General features: G+C 60.7%; 2 protein-coding genes across 7 annotated transcripts; one reads left to right on the forward strand and one right to left on the reverse strand.

The window, feature by feature from the left end:
• Positions 1-850: 850 nt before the first annotated feature.
• HSPB7 (heat shock protein family B (small) member 7) lies at positions 851-3,170 on the reverse strand. Of its 6 annotated transcripts, none has more exons than XM_021683475.2 (3): positions 2,910-3,170; positions 2,254-2,373; positions 851-1,030 (listed from the first exon to the last, which is right to left on the reverse strand). In XM_021683475.2, the coding sequence occupies exons 1-3, from the start codon at positions 3,105-3,107 to the stop codon at positions 851-853; spliced, it is 498 nt and encodes a 165-aa protein (XP_021539150.1). In that variant the 5' UTR covers positions 3,108-3,170. The 6 variants fall into 6 exon arrangements, with proteins under 6 accessions (XP_021539150.1, XP_021539149.1, XP_021539151.1 ...); XM_021683474.2 differs by having other exon boundaries at positions 2,269-2,387; positions 2,906-3,170; XM_021683476.2 differs by having other exon boundaries at positions 851-988; positions 2,254-2,387; positions 2,906-3,170.
• A 4,359-nt stretch (positions 3,171-7,529) lies between these two features.
• On the forward strand, positions 7,530-19,346 carry LOC110574697 (chloride channel protein ClC-Ka). Its single transcript, XM_021683477.2, has 20 exons — positions 7,530-7,553; positions 8,164-8,270; positions 8,983-9,111; positions 9,912-10,040; positions 10,623-10,762; positions 11,044-11,121; positions 11,214-11,292; positions 11,812-11,937; positions 12,125-12,209; positions 12,319-12,420; positions 13,062-13,146; positions 13,427-13,600; positions 14,079-14,148; positions 14,318-14,428; positions 14,780-14,993; positions 15,892-16,025; positions 17,720-17,808; positions 17,955-18,035; positions 18,799-18,885; positions 19,207-19,346. The coding sequence occupies exons 2-20, from the start codon at positions 8,171-8,173 to the stop codon at positions 19,252-19,254; spliced, it is 2,061 nt and encodes a 686-aa protein (XP_021539152.1). The 5' UTR covers positions 7,530-7,553; positions 8,164-8,170; the 3' UTR covers positions 19,255-19,346.
• Positions 19,347-19,640: the final 294 nt, after the last annotated feature.

The following is a 19,640-nucleotide window of genomic DNA, read 5'->3' on the forward strand; positions in this document are numbered from 1 at the left end:
AGAAGCTGGGGTCCAACCTTGAAGACCCAAGGCCCCATCCATGCTGTCTCTCCCACCTCAGCTGGGTGACCTGTCTGCAGGGGAGGCAGCCGCAGGAGCCCCAGTCTCAGGGTGGGAGGAAGGACCAGCCCCACCCCTCAGCGAGGCCTTGCCTGGGGACACAAGCAGCGGGGGGTGGGCAGGGGTGCTGTACAGTTTATCATGAACCAGGTGTATTGGAAGAACCCCATCTATATACAGACATTGTGTGGCCCCGCCCCGGCCCAGCAGGCTGGTGGGGGCACCAGGTAGGCAGGCAGCCTGGCTCTGGGCTTAGGGCTTGGGGCTTGGGGCGTGGCAGAGGGGAGGTTCCCCGCCAGGGCTGTCCCCTCTGGCTTCCCTGTGCCGTTCCACTTGGATCAGCACCTCTGCCTCCCCCCCGCTCCCCTCGGTCAAGGGGGTCCCAGGTCCCTGTCCCCTCCGCCCCTGCCCTGCAGAGACTCCAGAGATCAAAGGATTTGTCCGTCTGTCTGTCCTGCAGATTATTTGCCTGGAGATCCTGCCTGTCCCAGTCCCCCTTTCCCAAAGTGGGTTCTCTGGGAACTTCCTTTCCCATCTCAATCCCTTTATCCTGGATTCAGTGAAAGAGGCCACATCTGGAATCTGGGGGCCGTGCGTAGGTGAGGCAAAAGTTTCCCTGGCCTGCCCTGGGGAGCAGAAGGCCTCAGTTTAGGGGGGGGATGAGCCACCTCAGGGCCTGGAGCTTGAGCTGGGAAGTGCTGCAAGCTGTCATGAGGGGTGAGGCAAACTTCTCTGGCAGGCCAGTGTGGGGAGAAGGGGGGAGCAGGAGGGGACAGGGACGGGGAGGCCCTCAGATTTTGATCTCTGTCCGGAAGGTCTGCTGGCCGTGCTCCGTGTGCAGGTGGCGCCGGGCCCGGACGGTGAGGCTGCCGTCCTCCCTCAGGGCGGAGGTCACCGAGGTGGGATCCACGTCCTCGGGCAGCTGGCACTTGTGAGCGAAGGTGTTCATGACCGTGCCGTCAGCTGCCAGCTGGGGAGGGGTGACGGGTCAGCGCAGGGTGCCCCACCCCGCCCGTCCCGCTCGGGTCAAGCCGCAGTCCCTTCTCCCTTGTGTCACGCCAGCCAGGCCCCCACGCGCCCGTGCTGAGGGGCTGGCCCGGGTGGCGGTGGCAGGGACAGCGACAGAGGGGCTCAGAGGAGCCCCAGTGCTTCCACGGCGGGGGGGGGGGGGGGGTGGCTAGCTCAGAGAGGGAGGAGCTCCGGAGCAGCAAAGAGAAGACAGCCCGGAGCAGGGGGGAGCAGGGCCGTGCCCTCGGGGAGGCCCAGACACATCGGGGTGTCAGCAGCCCGGGCGGTCGGGCCGCCCCTCCCCCCATGGCTTGGCCCGCATGCAGTGTCCAGAGGAGCCTGGGGTGGCTGAGTCACTGGGGCGGGGGGGAGATGCAGGCTGGCACGTGCTGCCCGCTGGTCCTGGTGCCCACTGTCCTCAGCTTCTCTGGTAGAGGTGCCACGGCAGCTAGCCTCTTGTGCTCAGCAGAGGAAGCCAGGCCTTGGAGGATCCGCAGGAAGCCTCGGACAGACCCTCCGGGGCAGCACCCTTGGTCAGGCCGGGCCACACCCTCCTCCCCAGTAGAGGCCTCCTGGGAGCTGGGACTCTGAGACCCTAGTGACCCAGTGACCCTGAGACCCGTGAGTGCAGGGACTGTGGGGTGTGGAGTGCGTCTGACCCTGAACGGCAGGGCCTCTGCCCAGCCTTGGGCCCCGTTCAAGGATCCCAGGATGGGGCCTGAACCTCCGGGTAGGGGGGAGGAAAGAGGGGCTTGAAGGGGCTTGAAGTGGGGGAACACTTCCCCCCAGCTTCCCAGGGGAGCCCCCCACCTACCCACAAGCCTGCCAGAAAAGGTGTCCCCACTCAGCTACCATCTGCATTCTCTCGGCTCCCCCCTCACCTCACCTCCTCAGGTGCCCCCTGCCTGCATCCCTCCAGCCCTCTCCCATTCCCCTGTGACTCCCTCAGCTGCCCTTTGGCTCCTGAACAAAGGACCTCAACGCCTTGGAGCAGGGAGAGGCAGTGGTGGGGGGGCGGGGCGGTGGGGGTCCCTCGGCCTACAAGCAACAGGAGCAAGGTCTCCAGTTTGCCCTGGGAGGTTGTGGGGGGCACTAGTCAGCGTCTGGGGCCCCGGCAGGGGCATGGGAGTGGGGACGCCGGGCAGAGAGTACAGATGTGGAACCGGGCAGGATGGGCAGTCTCACCTTCTCAGCCCGCACCTCGATGTGGTTGTTGGAGGTGGTCACAATGATGTCTTCAGGTGAGAAGTCACTCACATCCACTGCAAACTCGTAGGCATCCCCGAGGGTCTTGATGTTGCCCGGCCCCCCGGGACGGGCTATGAGGGGAAGGCTGTTGTGAGCTGAGCCCCGGGCAGGCCTGCCTCTAGAACCCGGGTTTTTGGCTCCTCTTGGGGAAAGGGGCAGGCCCCCAGGCCTGACTCCCCCTCAGCTGTTGTTCCTAACCCCCCTGCCCACCTCCCCTCACCTCCTGCAGCCCACCTTTTCCGTGGTGGGCTGAGTGACACTGTGTGGGGCAGCCCACCCAGGCCTGGAGGCTGGGGGATGTCTCCCACCCCTCAACCCCATCTAGTCCTCCAGAGCTCCAGCGAGGACCTGGCCACAGGCCCTGTGTAGCCACTGGCATCAGAGCTGACCCCTGGGGCCCCAGCTGTTCTCGGAGGTCGGCCTGTTCTTGGGGCCACATCTGTCTCTGTGGCCACATCTGTCCTGGTAGCCACACGTGGCTCCAGTCGGGCGGCACCGCATTCTGGGCAGCTCGGCGGCCGCGTTCACAGGTGCCCTGGAGCAGGGGTTCCCTCCCTGAGCATCTCCCCTCCGAGCCCTAACAACTTGCCTGGGAAGGCCAGGGGCTCCGAGTGGGGCCGCATGAAGCTGCCAAAATCCTCGGAAAACATGCTCAGGGCTTTCTCCATGGGCGGGTCCTGGGCTGGGAGGGCACGGGAGGCTGAGGAGGACGAGGATGAGGACGAGGATGAGGACGAGGAGGAATGGAAGCTTCTCTCCGCTCTGAAGGTGGAGGAGGTCCTGTGGCTCATCCACGGGCCAGCGGCCGGGCCCTGGCCAGGCGGGCAGGGGGACAGGAGAGCGTGTGGGCAGCAGGCTCTGGGGGAGCGTGCCCGGCCCTGATTGCCGGCGCTTTATAAGGGCCCGACCGTCCCTGGGCTTGGGGCCAGCCCCTTGTCTCCCAGCTAAATTTAGGCCTCGCCTCGGCCCGGAGGGGGCTGGAAATCCTCTCTGGTGAGGCCGCACCGCTGACAGTCCAGCACACGCAGGCCCAGGCTGAGCTCACAGCCCGGCATTCCAGGGCGATAAGTCCAGCCCGGGGCCTCCGCAGCGGCGGGGCCGGGGGCAACCTGTCCTCTCGCCACTCAGACCCCCCATGCCCGCCACAGGACCTTGTGTGTGTGTGTGTGTGGTGTTTCTGTGTCCCTGTCTCCCCCCTCAGCCTGGCCAGGGGGAGGGGTTTAAGGACTGTGCCTCCCCCATCAGATTGCAAGCTTCTTGAGGATAGAGTTTTCTGTTTCCTGTCCCCTCTCCCCCAAAGTTCCAGTCCTTGGTAAGAGGGGATCTAGGTGATGGGCAGTCAGGTCAGCAGAGGCCCAAGCACCTGGCTCTGGGGAGAGCAGGAGATGCAAGATCAGAAGGTAGGGGTTGGTGGAGGACCTCCACCTGTTGGACCCCTGCGTGAGGTGAGAGACTCCTTCCCTCAGGGCAGATAATGTTTACAGCCATCTCTTAGGAAGGACTGAGAGCCCTGGAGGGGGAGGGGGGAATGTGCAGCTGTCCCCCTGCCCACTCCCACGGGGACCCAGATTCTGTGCTTGCCCTCCCCCCACTCTCAGAACATTTTGGGGCCCCAAGAGGAGGAAGCTGGCGGCCCTTGGCCAGGGTGGGGGTTGGGCCAGGACTCAGGGGAGGGGGGCAGATTATTTGGTGGTAAGTGTCCTTAAAGGTCTAGAGGGTTATGTTGCTGGGAACTGTCTGCTTGACCTCCAGCTCAATGGAGATGCTCAGGACTCCGGTGGGCTGGATTTCAGGGAGAGGTAAAGGAGAATTCCGGAAGACGCTATTTTAGCTCTGAATTCTGGAGTGCCTCCTGGCTGTGAGCTTTCCAGCACCACCCCACATGATCTCCACACAGCTCGGCTTGGGAAAGAGGTGTTGTTCCCATTTTATAGGCGGGAACGCGGAGCCTCACCGAGGGGGCGGGCCTTGCACGTGGGTAAGTGGCAGAGCTGGGATTCGGACCCAGGTGGGTCTGATTCAGAGCCCCTCCAGGAGGAGCGCCTGGGTAGCTCAGTCAGTTAAGCGGCTGCCTTCGGCTCAGGTCATGATCCCAGGGTCTTGGGATCGAGCCCCACACAGGGCTCCCTGCTCAGACTCGGGGGGAGTCTGCTTCTCCCTCTGCCCCTCCCCTGCTCCCTGCTTATTCTCTCTCTCTCAAATAAATAAAATCTTAAAAAAAAGAAAAAACCCTCCAGGAGGCTGGGGTGACCTGACCATACGTGTATGGAGACAGACTGGCCCAGAAGCCCCTCTCTAGCCACCCACGGCTCCGCAGAGCCAGGACTGACATCCTGCGGGGCCAGGGGGTGAAGCAGGAGAGGCTATTCTGGGCGGTGGGTGCTGCCCAGGCCACGGTGTGGGGTTTCTGTTCTTCTCTCCAAATCCTGCCCTTCCTGCCCAGACCTGCTCTGATTCCGCCCCCCGCCCCGCCATGAAGGCCTCTGTGATTGCTGCAGCCACACAGGGGCCCCTGCCCAGAGGCCCACCCCAGCACCTGGCACTCTGACATGTCTTCCTGGGTCCGTGACTTCTCTGTCGTGTCCTCACTCCCCCATCAGACTGGTGGTTCCCCTGGTGCAGGGGTCCGCCTGTCTCCCTGTTAGATTGGGGGCTCCTGAAGGTGGGGACTGTCTTTCTTTGGCTCCCACAGAACACCATCCTTGTGGGGCTCCATCTAGAGGTAATCACTGGTGCTGGTGGTCCGTGGGTGGGGGCAGCGTGGAGCTGGGAGCTGGGGGGTGGTTGGGGCAAGAGGGGTCTGTCATTCTAGTGGAGGTTTCTGCTGGGCCCGTGTCACCCACACTGGCTGAGGGCTTCCAGTGGGGCTGCCAGGAAGTGACCAGCACGAGGCAAGATGGAAAGAGGGTAGGGGTGGGGGTGGGGGGGCCCACAGGCCTCCCGCCCGCCAGGGAAACAGGAGCTGGTGGCTAAATGCAGACACACTGTCATGGTGCTGAGGGCCTGAGTCACTGCTCCTGGACGTCAGATCCCGTTACCCACCTCCGCCCACCATTCCTCCTCCCCTTCCTCCTATCCCTGAGGCATCGCCCATAAATGTACTGGATCTACTGACTTCAGGGGCCAGGAGGGACCTCAAAAGGTCATCAAGGCCACTCCCCCTGTCTCTGGGCATGCTCTCCCTCCAGATCACAGGGATAGAAGGAACTTCCGAGATGATCCAATGCCTTGAATCCCAATCACCTGGGAGAACTTTTAACACACACAGACTCTTCCCTCTGCACCCCAAGATTCTGATTTACGGTCTTGGGAAGCGAGCAGGCATCTCTTTCCATCAGGTTTGTACACAGCCAGCCGGCAGGCCAGCGTTTGGAAACTGCTCATCACTCGGCAGATATTTACGGAACACCTGCTCTGTGGGGGGGGCCCTGTTCTAGGTTCTGGGGGAGTCATGATGAATGAGGAATGCGTGCATGACTCCCCAGCTCTCCTCATGGGACAGAAGAGGACACCAAGGTTCTGAGTGGTGGAGGACCCGTTGGGGTGACAGAGCTGTTCTAGCATCCAGCCTGCTCTTACCCTCCACAGCTGCTGGGGCTTGATGCAGGAAAGTGGCTTTGGGAGGGGCTCTGCTCCCCTCTCCCCAGTTTCCTGGTGTTCCCAGGGCTGGGAGGTGAGGGCGTGGACATGCAGCACCTGCTGGGCAGCTGATGCTGGCTGTGGGATTATACTGGGGTTTGGGATGTCAACAGGGCAGCCAGGTATCCTGTTACTGTACGCAGTCACCAGCTGGGTGTGGCAAGGTAACAGTGGGCCCAGCCCATGCAGAGCTGCAAGCCCCGTCCCGCCTCCCACCACATACACACGCGCTCCTATTTTGGATGGGCGCGGCCAGGCACCCAGGGGCAGAGGGTGGCTCAGGGTCCCAGGATTTTAACAAGTCCCCGAAGGGCCATCATGATTTTCAGAGAGGAGATTTGTCCGGGGGAGGGAGAGAGAGGAGTTATCCCAAATCTCTTGCCCAAATCTTTCCAAAAGTGACATCAGACCCAAATCCTCTGCTTTGTGCCCAAACCCTTGGCCTGACTGATGAAAGCCACGGGGGCTGGAGGAGCTCTGGGGAGGGGAAAAGCCGGACAGTCTAGGTCTGGGTTCAGCCTCTGCTGTGTGACTTTAGAGAAGTCACTACACCTCTCTGATCCACTATCATCTGCCAAATGGTGATGCTGCCCTTGACTCACAAGGATGCGGGAGGATGAACTGTGTTGCAGACATAAAGGGCCCGGTGTGTGGCTGGCACATAACCTGTGCTCATTCCCTCCCCCTCATGTCCTCGTCCCTACCCTCTGCTGGGGCAGGACCGTCTGTGGCATATACTGGGAAGCACTGTGGTTTGAGGGGTAGTTCTCTGAGGCTAGAGGGACTGGACCTGAGGATCAAGTTCAAGTTCCTCCCCAGGCCTCAGAGGCCTGCAGGGCCCCACATCACCGCCCCTGCTCCGGCTTGTCGGTCTCCTCCCCACCCCTGAGCAAGGTGGGCGGCGGAGCCGTGTGCAGGCTTTGAGGTCTGGCAAACCTGGCTGGGAATTCCGGCTCTGCCCCTCGGTCTCTGTGACCTTGGACAAGCAGCATCACCCCTCAGAGACTCCAATTTCTTTAACATGGGATAGTACCTCCCACCTTGTTGGGTTTCTGTGAGCACTCACTGATTCTGGGGATGGCTGAGCACAGTGCCTGGCCCACAGTGAGGCGCGGTAGTGATGGGGCCCCTCGCCTTTGCCCAAGCTCTTCCTCCAGCTCCGTCGGCTTTCTCCCCTCTCCCTTCTCTGCTTCCTCAAACCCTTTCCGTGTCCAGCTCTGAGAATCCAGCCCCTGCAGAGGACCCCTCACTGTGCTGCTGTGTGCAGGAGCTTCTGCTCCCCCCATGTCCCCCAGCCTGCAGCAGGGAGCCCCAGCGTGGTCGAACGCCACTCTCTGCATGGCTCTCCTGGGTTCTAGGGAGCTCCAGCTCCTGGCCCCCCTTGGCTGTTCTGGCCTGCATGGCTCAACCGGCCTGGGCAGTTCTGGATGGTTTGTCAAGGACATTCTTAATGGCCAGGGTAAACCCCGACGGAGGGGGGGGCGCCCAGGATGTGGATTGGTGGAGCACAGACCTGTCCAGGAGCACCTGGGCTGCAGGCAAAGGAGTCTCTGTTAGAGGAGGGCCGGCTGGGGCCACAGCAGGGCCGACGGATAGAGGTGAGGGGCTGCTGGGTGTGGAGCGGGGCCCTGGACTTGGGTAGAACCTGCCAGGGCCAGGGCAGGCGGGGCAGGAGGAGGCTGGGCGGCAGGGAGCCGGCACCTCATTACAACCCTCCTGGGCTGTCCTTCTGGGCCTGCCGTTTACCTGCCTCTGTGGCCTGAGCAGAGGAGAGGGGGCTCAGGGACGGGCATGGGGGGCCCCACAGTGTGAGTGACTGCTGGGAAAGGAGATCACTCTGTGCAGTGGAGGCAGCCAAGCGTTGAGGGTAGGATCGGTGCCCACAGCAGGGGGAAGGGAGTTCTGAGGACCGGGGTCCCACCTTGACCAATCTGGGGCTGGACACAGAGGACACAGGAACCCCAGTCCCCACCCCACACCCTAACACAGATATGCGCACCCTCGGCGACACCCCCTCTGTGATGAGGACACATCAGACCTCTGTCCCCTCCGGATAGCTTCACATACACTCGCACATGCACGCACATGTGTGCACAGGAAAACACCTCTGTTCCTTTTTATCTGGGAAGTAGCGGTATTGGGAGGGCCAGGTGGCTGGGTAAGGGTATGGGAGCAGCTTACCAAGGGTCTATCTGTCTGTCTGCTCAGGGACCCAATGGAAGAGCTGGTGGGGCTGCGTGAGGGCTCCTCGGGGAGCCCTGTGAGTCTTCGGGAGCTATGGGGCCCGTGTCCCCGCGTCCGCCGAGGCATTCGAGGTGAGAGCTAGGCCCCCTTCCTCTCCCTGTCGAAGACCCCTCAGGACATCGCCCCTACCCGGACTCCACCTCCCCCACCCACCTTGAAACCCAAGAGCTGCCCGGCCTTCATGTGCCCACAATCTCCGGGTGGCAGAGAGGGGAGGGACCTGTCTGCCAGTCCATCTGCCTGTAGGTCTAGAGGTCTGCTCTCTGCCTTCGGGGAAAGCAGCCCCCAAGCCTGATGGCCGTGCTAGGGGCCTTGCTCGGGGCCCAGTGTGTGCTGCCTGGCCTGACCTCAGCGCGGCCTGTAGGATAGGCCCACAGGTCTGGAGACAAGGGGGTTCCTGCTAGACTTGTGTTCTCTGTGCTGTGCCCTGTGGAGACACTGGAGAAAGCCGTAGCTCTCAGCACACCCTCCCCAGCCCCTGCCGGCTCCATCAATCTTCCATGAGTACCCAGTGTGGGGTGGGGTGGGGAGGGTGCACAGGTCAAAGGTCCCCTAGCAGGGCCCACAGGCCTGGCACCCACTGTGTTGCTGCCTCCACTTGCCACAATTCCTGCTTTGCCCCTCATGCGCAGAACCCCTTCTGAGCCACCTTGGACTTGACCCCATGGCCCCAGCCCCACACTGCCCCTGCCCTCCCTGCCCTGGCCCGGGCAGGCCTCCAGGGAAGGGGTTGTCCATGCCCCACCCCCGGCCCTGGGCTATGACCCAGTGCCCCTGCCCCAGGTGGCCTGGAGTGGCTGAAGCAGAAGCTGTTCCGCGTGGGGGAGGACTGGTACTTCCTGATGACCCTCGGGGTGCTCATGGCCCTGATCAGTTACACCATGAACTTCGCTATCGGGCGTGTGGTCCGAGGTAACCCCTCCCTGGCACGCACACCTACTCTGAACACAGGCTTCCATGCACGCTCTTGGGATGCCAGATGGGCCGCCAGGTGCATCGCGGGTGGAGGAGGGCTCGGGGTAAGGGAGGAGGCCTGGGTCTGGTCCAGGCTTTGCTCTTGACTTGCTGTGTGACCCTGGGTAGGCTCCTGCCCCTCTCTGGGCCTCAGTCTCCTCATCTGCACAATGAGCAAGAGAGACCTGAATGTTCCCAAGAGCCCTTCTTCCTCTGAGCTCTATGCCCACCTCTTCCTGCTGCCCCTGTTCCTTCTCCTCCCTCCCTCCTTGCTTTCAGTTCAGTAACAGGGGAGGGCACTTGCTTAGACCACCAGACATAGAACTTTCTTTCCCCATGCTTCAGCAGGCTCTCTCCACCCTGAGCTCTCCCAGGAACAGGGGGCATGGGCAAGAAGGTTCTAAAACCCCCCTGGTAGACTTGCTCAGGTGCCATCCTGAGGACCTGCTATGCATCATGCACTGGACATCATTTGAGTGCTTTCTCGCAATGACCCCATGAGGGAGCTGCCATCACTAGCCCATTTGACAGATGGGGAAATGGAGGCTCACAGAGGTTAAGTCACTTGCCCAAGATCATTCAGTGGGTAGTAGCAACACTGGGCTGTGGATCCAGGGTCCCAGTCCTGCCTCTGTTTGGGCATCTGACATTCACTGGGTGGCCCTGGGCCTCCCCTCGTCGAGCCTCCATTTCCAGTCAGCGGACACCTGAGGGCTGCCAAGGCTATGATGGCTCCCTGACTCCCGGGGTGTCCCCAGCACACAAGTGGTTATACCGGGAGATTGGGGACAGCCACCTGCTCCGGTATCTCTCCTGGACCGTGTACCCTGTGGCCCTGGTCTCCTTCTCCTCCGGCTTCTCCCAGAGCATCACGCCCTTCTCTGGAGGTGAGCCATGTGCCTGTGTGCCTGGCACCAAAGTCTTTCCGTATCCCTCGGGGCTTCTGGTGGGGGCAGGCAGGAGGCAGTGACCCCATTTCACAGCCAGAGAAGCCAGGCTCAGAAGTGTCGTGTCGCTTGCCCCAAAGTCACACCGTGAGAAGGACTCTGGGGTCACTGCTGGCTCCGCTTCCTTTCTGAGGGTGCTTCTGGCTGATGACGGGGAGCCCTGGCGGCAGGGTCCCCAGGGAGGGGCTGAGGGAGGGGCACAGCTCCCCCAGGCCTCTCAGCTCTGCATCCAGCTCCAGGCCAGCACTGGGGAGCTCCAGGGGTGCAGCCAGGGGTGGCCTGAGATTCTATCCTGGGTCCCCCACATTTGCCGTAGCTCAGGTTCAGCTGGAATAACACGGACAATCCCGTCCCCTCTCTGACCTGCAGCTTCCTCATCTGCAAATGAGTTTACAGATCCTAACTCAGGGTTTTGGAGGACCTGACAAGATCATGATGTGAAACATTTTGGGCAGGGTGAAGTGTTGAGAGTGTAATCTAGAGACCGTCCCTCCTCTTGCCCCCTGTCCATCCCCTGCCAAGGTTCTGGAATCCCAGAGCTGAAGACTATCTTGTCAGGCGTGGTGTTGAAGGACTACCTGGATATCAAGAACTTCGGGGCCAAGGTGGCAGGCCTCACCTGCACCCTGGCCGCCGGCAGCACCGTCTTCCTGGGCAAAGTGGTACGGCAGGCGTGAGAACGCCCCACCCCGCCCCTCTGCCTGTTCCCTCTTGCCCCACAGAAGCTGGATCAGTGGCGACTCAGGCCAGTGCCTGCCTTCAGGGCTTCAGGCCTGGGGAGGGGCAGGCTAGGTCCCCAGAGTGTGACAAAAGAGCTGGGGAGACGGAGGACGAGGGTGCGGATGGGCAGCCATGTAGGTCTGGATGAGGCTCTCTCTGCCCCCCAGCCCTGGGCCCCAAGGGGGAGGAGTAAGGGCTCTGAACTCCGCCCCCTCCCTGGCAGGGCCCCTTCGTGCACCTGTCTGTGATGATCGCAGCCTACCTGGGCCGGGTGCACACCAAGGCCATTGGGGAATCTGAGGTAAGGGGGTCAGGGAGGGCCCCCCTTGGGGGAACGAGAGGGAGGGCAGGGTGGCGGCTGACTCCGAGCCCCCAACTCGGGGTCCCCCCCAGAACAAGAGCAAGCAGAACGAGATGCTGGTGGCGGCAGCAGCTGTGGGCGTGGCCACGGTGTTTGCAGCACCCTTCAGTGGTGAGATCCTGCCCCTCCCTTGCACCCTGGGGCCCCCCACACCACTCCTGTCCCCCAGCGCTGCCGACCTCGCCGCTCACTCCTCTGTCCTGCTGAGGGCCCCAGAGGAGGGGTGCGGGCTTACTGCAGTCCTTTGGGGGCACATCCACCCCAGGGTGGGGTGGAGGTGGGTGTCAAGACGCCTCAGGGTCACATCCCATAGACTTGGGTTGGAGATCCCGCTCCCCTGTGTGACCCTGGGCCAGTGAGTTCAGCTTTCAGCTCTCTGAGCCTCGTTTCCTCGTCTGTAAAATGGGGCTAATCGCCCCACGCCATAGGGCTGTTGTAGGGATTGAGATGGCCCAGGAGGGCACAGGCGGGTACACTCCCTGGGCTCCTGCCTGGCCTCCCTTGCTCCAGCTCAGGCCCAAAGAGAGGGGGGAGCCTGTCTGCGGGGGCTGTAGGAGAGCAGGACGGGAGGGGTCAGGGCTCTGGGATGGATGGAGGTGGGGCTCCGCCTAAGCTCAGCATCACCTTCAGGCGTCCTGTTCAGCATTGAGGTCATGTCTTCCCACTTCTCTGTCTGGGATTACTGGAGGGGTTTCTTCGCTGCCACATGCGGAGCCTTCATGTTCCGCCTCCTGGCGGTCTTCAACAGCGAGCAGGGTGAGTCCCCGTTAGACCGCCAGACCCCAGCCCTGGCTCCCTCCCCGTCCCCCCCCCCATCTTTTCTCCCTCTCTCCTCTCCTTCCTGACCTGACTTAGCGCCACCTCCACTGCTGTTTGTCAAGTCTGGGACTTGGGTTTGGCTGGGGTCAGGGTATGGTCCCTGATCTTTCCCCTCCTGCCCCAGAGACCATCACCTCCCTCTACAAGACCAGTTTCAGGGTGGATGTCCCGTTCGACCTGCCGGAGATCTTCTTTTTTGTGGCACTGGGGTGAGTGAGCACCTCGGGTCCCTTGAGAGCCCAACTGGGGGCCTCGCCCAGGCCTGAGCCACTGCCCTTGTTTCTGGGGCGGGGCTCTGGCCTTACCTTCCCTCCCCAGGGCCATCTGCGGCATCCTGAGCTGCGCTTACCTCTTCTGTCAACGAACATTCCTTGGTTTTGTCAAGACCAACCGGGTCATCTCCAAACTGCTGGCCACCAGGTGGGCTCTGGACAGGGACTGGGGACCTCTCAGGGAGGACAACCCCCCTCCCTTCCTCAGCCTCCTGAGCCCATAGCTCCCTTTGATAGAGAGCCCCACCCTCTGACTGCACTGTCATCCTCCTACTGAGCCCCCCAAAACTTCCTAGCCCACACTCCACTTAAGGAACCCCTATTCCCTCCTAACACCCCTCTCCAGCTCCCCACAGTCACTGCTCCACACCCCCACCCCCAGTTTGCTGGGCTACCAACCCTTCCATGTTCTCCCCACTCCTCCTGAGTCTTCACTCTATCACGGAGCTTGCACCCCCCCCCCCGCCACCGAAGCCCTACTTTCCCACAGAGCCAGAAGCCCTAACCAAGCCCCTCTCCTCCCCAAACCTTGCCTGCCCCCTGGCATTGGCACCTGCCCCAGGCCGGCCATGCATGGCCCACCCTGGCCTGGTGGAGCTCTGTCCCCAACTCTCACCACAGGTTTCCTCCCCTGGAGGGGGGCTGGCCTATGGCCCCCACTCCTCCAGTTTCTGCCTCAGTGCCGACCCTCGGGGTGGTGGAGCCTGCTCTTGCCCGTCTCCCCCTCCGTGTGGTGGGGGAAGAGGAGGACCAGCACTGGAGCTTACCCCCCACCCCCACGCCCCACAGCAAGCCTCTGTATTCCGCCCTGGCGGCCTTGGTTCTCGCCTCCATCACCTACCCCCCTGGCGTGGGCCACTTCCTAGCTTCTCGGGTAAGGGGCGCTGAGCTGGGGTGGGGTGGGAGTGGAGAACCCCCATTTGTCACCCACATTTGTGCCTGTCATCTCATTTAATCCCCACAATACCTGTAAGGGGAAGCCTGTGGGTCATCCTCATGTTCCAGATGAGGACACTGCAGGCCTGGGAGGTCAGAGCCCTTCCCAAGGTGGGAAGTGGCAGAGGAGGACTTGAGGTGGGGTCAGGGTGAAGGGGTGGCAGCAACTGCTGCCCAGCCCCCTCCTGCAGTGATGTGTCCCCTGTCCCCTGAGCCAGTTGTCCATGAAGGAGCATCTGGACTCACTGTTTGACAACCACTCGTGGGCATTGATGACCCGGAACTCGTCCCCTCCCTGGCCCGAGGAGCTCGACCCTCAGAACCTGTGGTTTGAATGGTACCACCCGCGGTTCACCATTTTTGGGACCCTCGCCTTCTTTCTGGTTATGAAGGTGGGTGCCAGGGGCCCCCCCCACCAGAGTCGTGCACAGAGTGGAGACCGGCCTTGGATGGGATGGGGAGCAATGCTTCCCACTGAGTGTAGCACAGCGCTCGGGCCTTCCACCCAGGCTGTCTGATCTCACTCTTGCCCGCTGTGTGACCCCCAGCCAAGTTGCTTCAGTTCTGAGCCTCGGTTTCCTCATCTTTAAAATGGGGCCGTTGCTGTGTCTACCTCCAAGGGGAGGTTGAGCAGGAAGAAAGGAAAGCCCTTGGCGCGATGCCAGGCACATAGTAGGCTCTTTGTCGGGGTGGGTTTCCTTCCCTTGGTCGGTGCCCTCCTAACACCAGACGCTGGCAATGGGCCTGTGCCTGGGCGGCCTCCTTCTCCCCGGGAAGCTCCCCTGTCCCCTGCCCATTCCCTCTCCTGCCCACTCTTGTCCAGTTGCCTCTAACCTCGGCTCCTCCGGGTTCCCCCCTACCCCCCTCCAGTTCTGGATGCTGATTCTGGCTACCACCATCCCCATCCCTGCAGGGTACTTCATGCCCATATTCATCTTTGGTGAGTCTGGGGTTCCCAGGGCCTGAGAGTTTCAGGGTTATTGGGGCAGGGCCACGGCTCCTGGCTCTCTCCCTCCCTCCTCAGACGGTGCTGAGGTTGGTCCCCAGGGATGGAGGGCTGTGGGGGCCGCGTCAGCCTGCCTTCCCCTCCTCACCCTGTCTGTGGCCAGGAGCTGCCATCGGGCGTCTCATAGGGGAGGCCCTCGCTCTTGCCTTCCCCGAGGGCATTGTGGCTGGAGGAGTCACCAACCCCATCATGCCTGGGGGGTATGCCCTGGCAGGTGAGTGGGCTGGGTCCCCACGGGAGAGGCAGACCTTGTCGGGGGGCTGGCTGGACCCAGAGGATCGGGGCATGGAGAGATCACTGAGCCTCCCAATGAGACCCCTCCCTGAGCCCCGCCCCCCGAGCCCCCGTCTCTAGCTCCCGTCTTGTCCCTGATACCCCATCCTCTCCCTTACACGCTGCCCCTCACCGAGCCCAGGCTCCGGGGCGCTTCCAGCAGTGGCCAGCACGTGGCCTCTGGACAGTTCCCACCTAGCACATGGCCACGGCCATGGCAGCTTTGCCGTCCACATGAGGCTGGCCCCTGGCCTGAGCCACCCCTGCCCCTGCCTGGCTCTGCCCCCTGCAGGGGCTGCAGCCTTCTCAGGGGCCGTGACCCACACCATCTCCACGGCGCTGCTGGCCTTCGAGCTGACTGGCCAGATAGTGCACGCCCTGCCCGTGTTGATGGCTGTTCTGGCAGCCAACGCCATCGCCCAGAGCTGCCAGCCCTCCTTCTATGACGGCACCATCATCGTCAAAAAGCTGCCATACCTTCCATGGATCCGAGGCCGAAAAATCAGGTGAGTGGTGCCCACGTTGGGCTGGCTGATGCAGGTGATGGGTCTGGGTGGGCTGGGGTGAAGGCCCCCAAAAAAGACCCTCATTGTGGCTGACCTTGGACGTGGGTAGTGTGGAAGGGGCCCACACACAGCCATCTCGTCTCCACTCTCTCCAGCTCCCTGCACGACCCTGGGCAAATGCCTGGCCTCCCGGGCTCCAGTGTCTTATTAGTTGTCTGTCTGCATGACAGGAGGACAGATGTTGCCCATTTGCTGGAAACCGGGGCTCATAGAGGTGCCGTGGTTTGCTCCCCATCACACAAAGAGGCAGCGCCAGATCCGGGAGGTCCCCTCCTCTCTCCCACTCCTGCCCTGCTGTCCTTGCTGGCACGTTGGGAGCTGGAATCTCCCTTGGCCAGGCAGGACCAGAGCAGCCTCTGTTCCCAGAGAAGCAGGACTAAGAGGCTCTGAGAGTCTCGGGTCCAAGGTCCAGCTCCAAACATGTGCAAGCCGTCACCTTGGTCCAGACCTCAGTTTCTCCATCTGTAAATGGGGGTGGCTACTCCAGTGATTTTCAAACTTGAAAGCTTTTTTTATTTTTCTTTTGCCATAAAACTTTCCTTCAAATGAAATTCTCCGGGGAAGGCTTCTGAGTAAAACAGAGCAAAATGGAGCCGGTCTGGAGGTGGGGGGTAAGGGGGAGGAGATAGGAGTTCAGGGGCTGGGAATCCAGAGCTAGGCCATAGGTGAGCTGTGCTAAAGCTCCTCCCCACCTTGGGGTTCTAGAAGCTAGAACCTAGGAATCTCTCAGCACCTGCCCACACCCAAGAACCAGCTCCCCCCAGGTACCCCTGCCTTGACCTGGGGTCTGGAGGTCACCTCACTCCAGGACCTGAGGGGAGCACCCTTCTGCCTCCAGCTCTCAGCGTGTGATCGTGGGGCACTTCATGAACTGTACTATCACCACACTGGCCAAGGACACACCTCTGGAGGAAGTGGCCAGGGTCGTGACCTCCACAGACCTGGCCAAGTATTTCCTGGTGGAGAGCACAGGTACCCAGCAGGAGTGGGGGAGCATAGGTGGGGAGGGGGCCTTCGCTCTACCTTTGTCTTCGGCCTTGGAGGGTCGGGTCCAGGAAAGGGGAAGCAGGGCATTGGACCTCTCAGTCACCTCAATCTGACTCTTGTCTCTGCAACTGTGTGACCTTGGGCAGGTCACTTCCTCCCCTTGAGCCTCAGTTTCCTCACTGGTAAAATGGAGACAAGGACCTCCCTAGCTTGGGGTGGTTGACACGTTTAAATGAGACGTGAGGAGTCTTGTAAGGCATTCTATGGATAGCTTTAGGAATTCTAGAAGCCAGGCCTGGTGTGCTTGGGAGTGGGGGTAAATGATGGCAACACTGTAAGGTCTCAGAAGACTCCTTACCTGGGCCTCCCCTTCATTGCCCAGCTAACTCAACTCTCCTGAAACCCTGTTGCCACAAGAAAAATGTCTTTTTAAAGAAAAATGAATGGATGCCCTTGTGAAAAGATACATAAGCTGCATCTTGGGGAAGGATCTAGCTAGAGCATCATTTCCCACTGGGACACAAGTACAGTAAGAGTAGGAAAGATTTGCGGGGGGGAAGGTAGCCATGTCCACTCAGGGCCATTGTCAGCCCACATATGCAAACGAGACAAGGTACACACTTGTCAAGCATAGCACAGCAGGAGTTTGATTCCTACTCATCCTTTGGGCAGGTACCTTGTTTAGTGAGCAACCTGCAAAACCCTATGGGTTACCCCCATACCCACCCAAGAGCCCATAAAGCCATACAAGCAGCAGAACCACGGGCAAACCCCTTAAGCTCTATGAACTGCAGTTTCCCCGCCTGGAAAATAGGGACCAACGTGGAGTTGTCAGAGGTTCTCATCCCAAATGCCATGCCCTCTCCCCACTCAAATTGGGATACCTTTAACATGATCCCACAGACTACACCAAATACGCCATTTGGAAATATTTGCATAGGGGTGACTCCTCCAAGAGGCTTCACCTCCTGGAATGAAGACAAAATTGGCCTCCAAGACAAAGACCACTTCTACCCTTGGAGCCACAGAAAGCAAAGAGCCCCCAGCCAGCACAGGCCCAGGCTGTGGGACCCTGCTGCGCACCCAAGAAATAGCTTTAACTGTTGTTGTTGTTTAAAGGGAGAGCATTTATATGTCTAGTTGTAAAGTCTTGATTTTACTTGACAAGAAGGAAAAATGCCAGGTTGCCCCCTCAAACCCCAACACCTGCCAACTCCAGTGATAGCCCAGAGTGAGGCATGCCAAGCCCTCAGCCCACACTAGGACCTCAGGACATGGGGGCCTTCTGGGTTCACACTTTCACTGGGCTGAGCCAGGTGTGGAACTTCCTGTGGGAAATGAGGGGCAAAGCCTAGCCCTGACCCACAGACATCTTCATGCAGGTGTCCCAAAGCTGCTCCTGCCTGGAGAGCCTGCCACAGGGGGAATCAGGATGCGCAGCCTTACCCAGCTGCCTTCCATTACCACACCTCCACATCAGAAGCTCAGTGACCTCGGGCAAGATAATTAACCTCTCTGTGCCTCTGGGCCTCAGCTTCCTCCTGTATAAAATCGGTGGTAATAGCTCCTGGCCCACTGGCTGCTGTAGGGTCCTGACATGAGAACACCCAGTACAGTTCTTGGCACATAGTAGCTGCCCAGTAAATGTCATGTGGCTCTCTCCCTCTCCACGTGTGCAGAGTCTCAGATACTGGTGGGCACTGTGGGAAGGGCACACTTGGTGCAGGCACTCCAGGCTGAGCCACCTTCCTGGGCTCCAGGGCACCGGGTGAGTACTCCTGTGGGGTGTCAGGGTGGGGAGTGGTCAGCAGGGGAGTGAGGGGGGCACCTCGGGGAAAGGGGGTTTGAGAGGGACAGCCTGGAGGAGGCGGAGGCTGGCCCAGCCCTCCATGATCCTCCCCCCATCACTGTCAGCATCTCCGGGACCTCTTGGCTGGGGGCTGTCCCATGGAGCCAGTGACCCTGCAGCTGTCTCCGGAGACCTCCCTTCACCAGGTAGTGGGGAAGGTTCGGGCATGCAGGCAGACGAGGACTGTGGGATAGAAGGGAAGAGCCCAAGAGGGGAACTTAGGCTCCAGCTTTCTTGGTACCCTGTGGCTCTCTGCTCCTCCTGGGTCGGCTTCCTCATCTGTAGAATGAGCATAGTAGTCCTTGTCCTCTCCCCGTCCCTCATTTCTAGGGTTCTTGGGATGATGCAAAGACTAGGGAAGAGGGAGAGCTTGGGGGAGCAGAAGCCTCAGGGTGGAGACAGTAGTTGAGAATATGTCTTTGCATCAAGGCACACATGGGTCTCAATTTCAGGTCTACCACATTCTCCCTGTGTGATCTTGGGCAAATTACTTAATCACTCTGAATGCTGACCCCTTCCCACCCTGCAAAACAGGGGCTTTGGCACATGGGGTCGGAGAGGGACAGAAGCAGGTTGGGGACGTGGAGGTGGCCTCAGCCCCTCTGTGCTGCTGGATGATGCTGGATCATGCTAAATAAACTGGTCGTTTCCATTGGTCCCTTGTGTGGACTCTGGAGACCCCTGGTGGTCACAGTGGACATTGCAGGCCCAGGTCCTGGTGTCCCACCCACTGTTACTGTGCCCCACCCCTTTCCCAGGCTTTGAGACAGGCGGGTGGGCACCCCTGGGACAGAGCCCTGGCCAGAGCCTCCACCCCAGCTCACAGCCCCCAGGCTAGGGAGAGATTGAAGCCCGATGGGCTGAACACCATCTATCCTCCAATGTTTCCTAACAACCCCCGCCCTCTAGGCACACAACCTCTTCGAGCTGTTGAACCTTCAGTCCCTCCCCGTGACGTCCCTGGGCAGAGCTGTGGGCTCCGTGTCTTGGGTGGAGGTACGAGGGTCCCGGGGCAGAGCAAGGCAGAAGAGCCAGGCTTGAGCAGACTGGGAGACGGGGGGCACAGTATCATCCCATCCAAATTTAGAGAGGACTCATTGGATTCTGCTGAGCCCCACTTTTTGGCCCAGAGTGCCTGGCCACTGTTTTGTGCCTGCCATTCTCTGGGCCTAAATGATGCCATCTGTGCTGTGGGGAGGCACTGGCTTTAGCATTTACCCCGGAATCAACCCTTAGGGCAGCCAGACAACCCTGGAATCCCCACTCTCAGCCTCCTCTACACCCTCCCTCCCCCAAATCCCTCTTTCTCTGTTCTAGTTGAAGAAAGCAATTTCCAACCTGACAAACCCACCAGCCCCAAAGTGAACCAGCCTGGCAAGATGAAACAAGTGAAGGAGACCCTGCCTCTCTTCCCCATCACAACACACCCCTGCAGCCCAGCTCAACTCCTCGGTGAAGCAGGCAGCTCTAACCTAGCCCCGAAGGGGGCCCCACATTCACCATGTTCCATCCTGGGTGGAACAAGCGCTCCATACCGTAAAAGACAAATCCCACCCTGGACCGAGCAGGATTCGAGACCGCGGAAAACCAGTGGACAGTGGGTGGCTTACTGAAAATTCACCAAATTCACAAGGAAGACATTAGCATATGGCTTTCAGCAAGGGCAGGCACAGATGCCCTCTGGGGTTGTAGGACTCCCAACCAGAGGCTCCTGAGAAAAATAAAGCTGGTTCCCAGAGCTGTAGACTCTC

This window comes from Neomonachus schauinslandi, chromosome 4 (assembly GCF_002201575.2).
Source record: "Neomonachus schauinslandi chromosome 4, ASM220157v2, whole genome shotgun sequence".
Classification (NCBI taxonomy): Eukaryota; Metazoa; Chordata; class Mammalia; order Carnivora; family Phocidae; genus Neomonachus; species Neomonachus schauinslandi.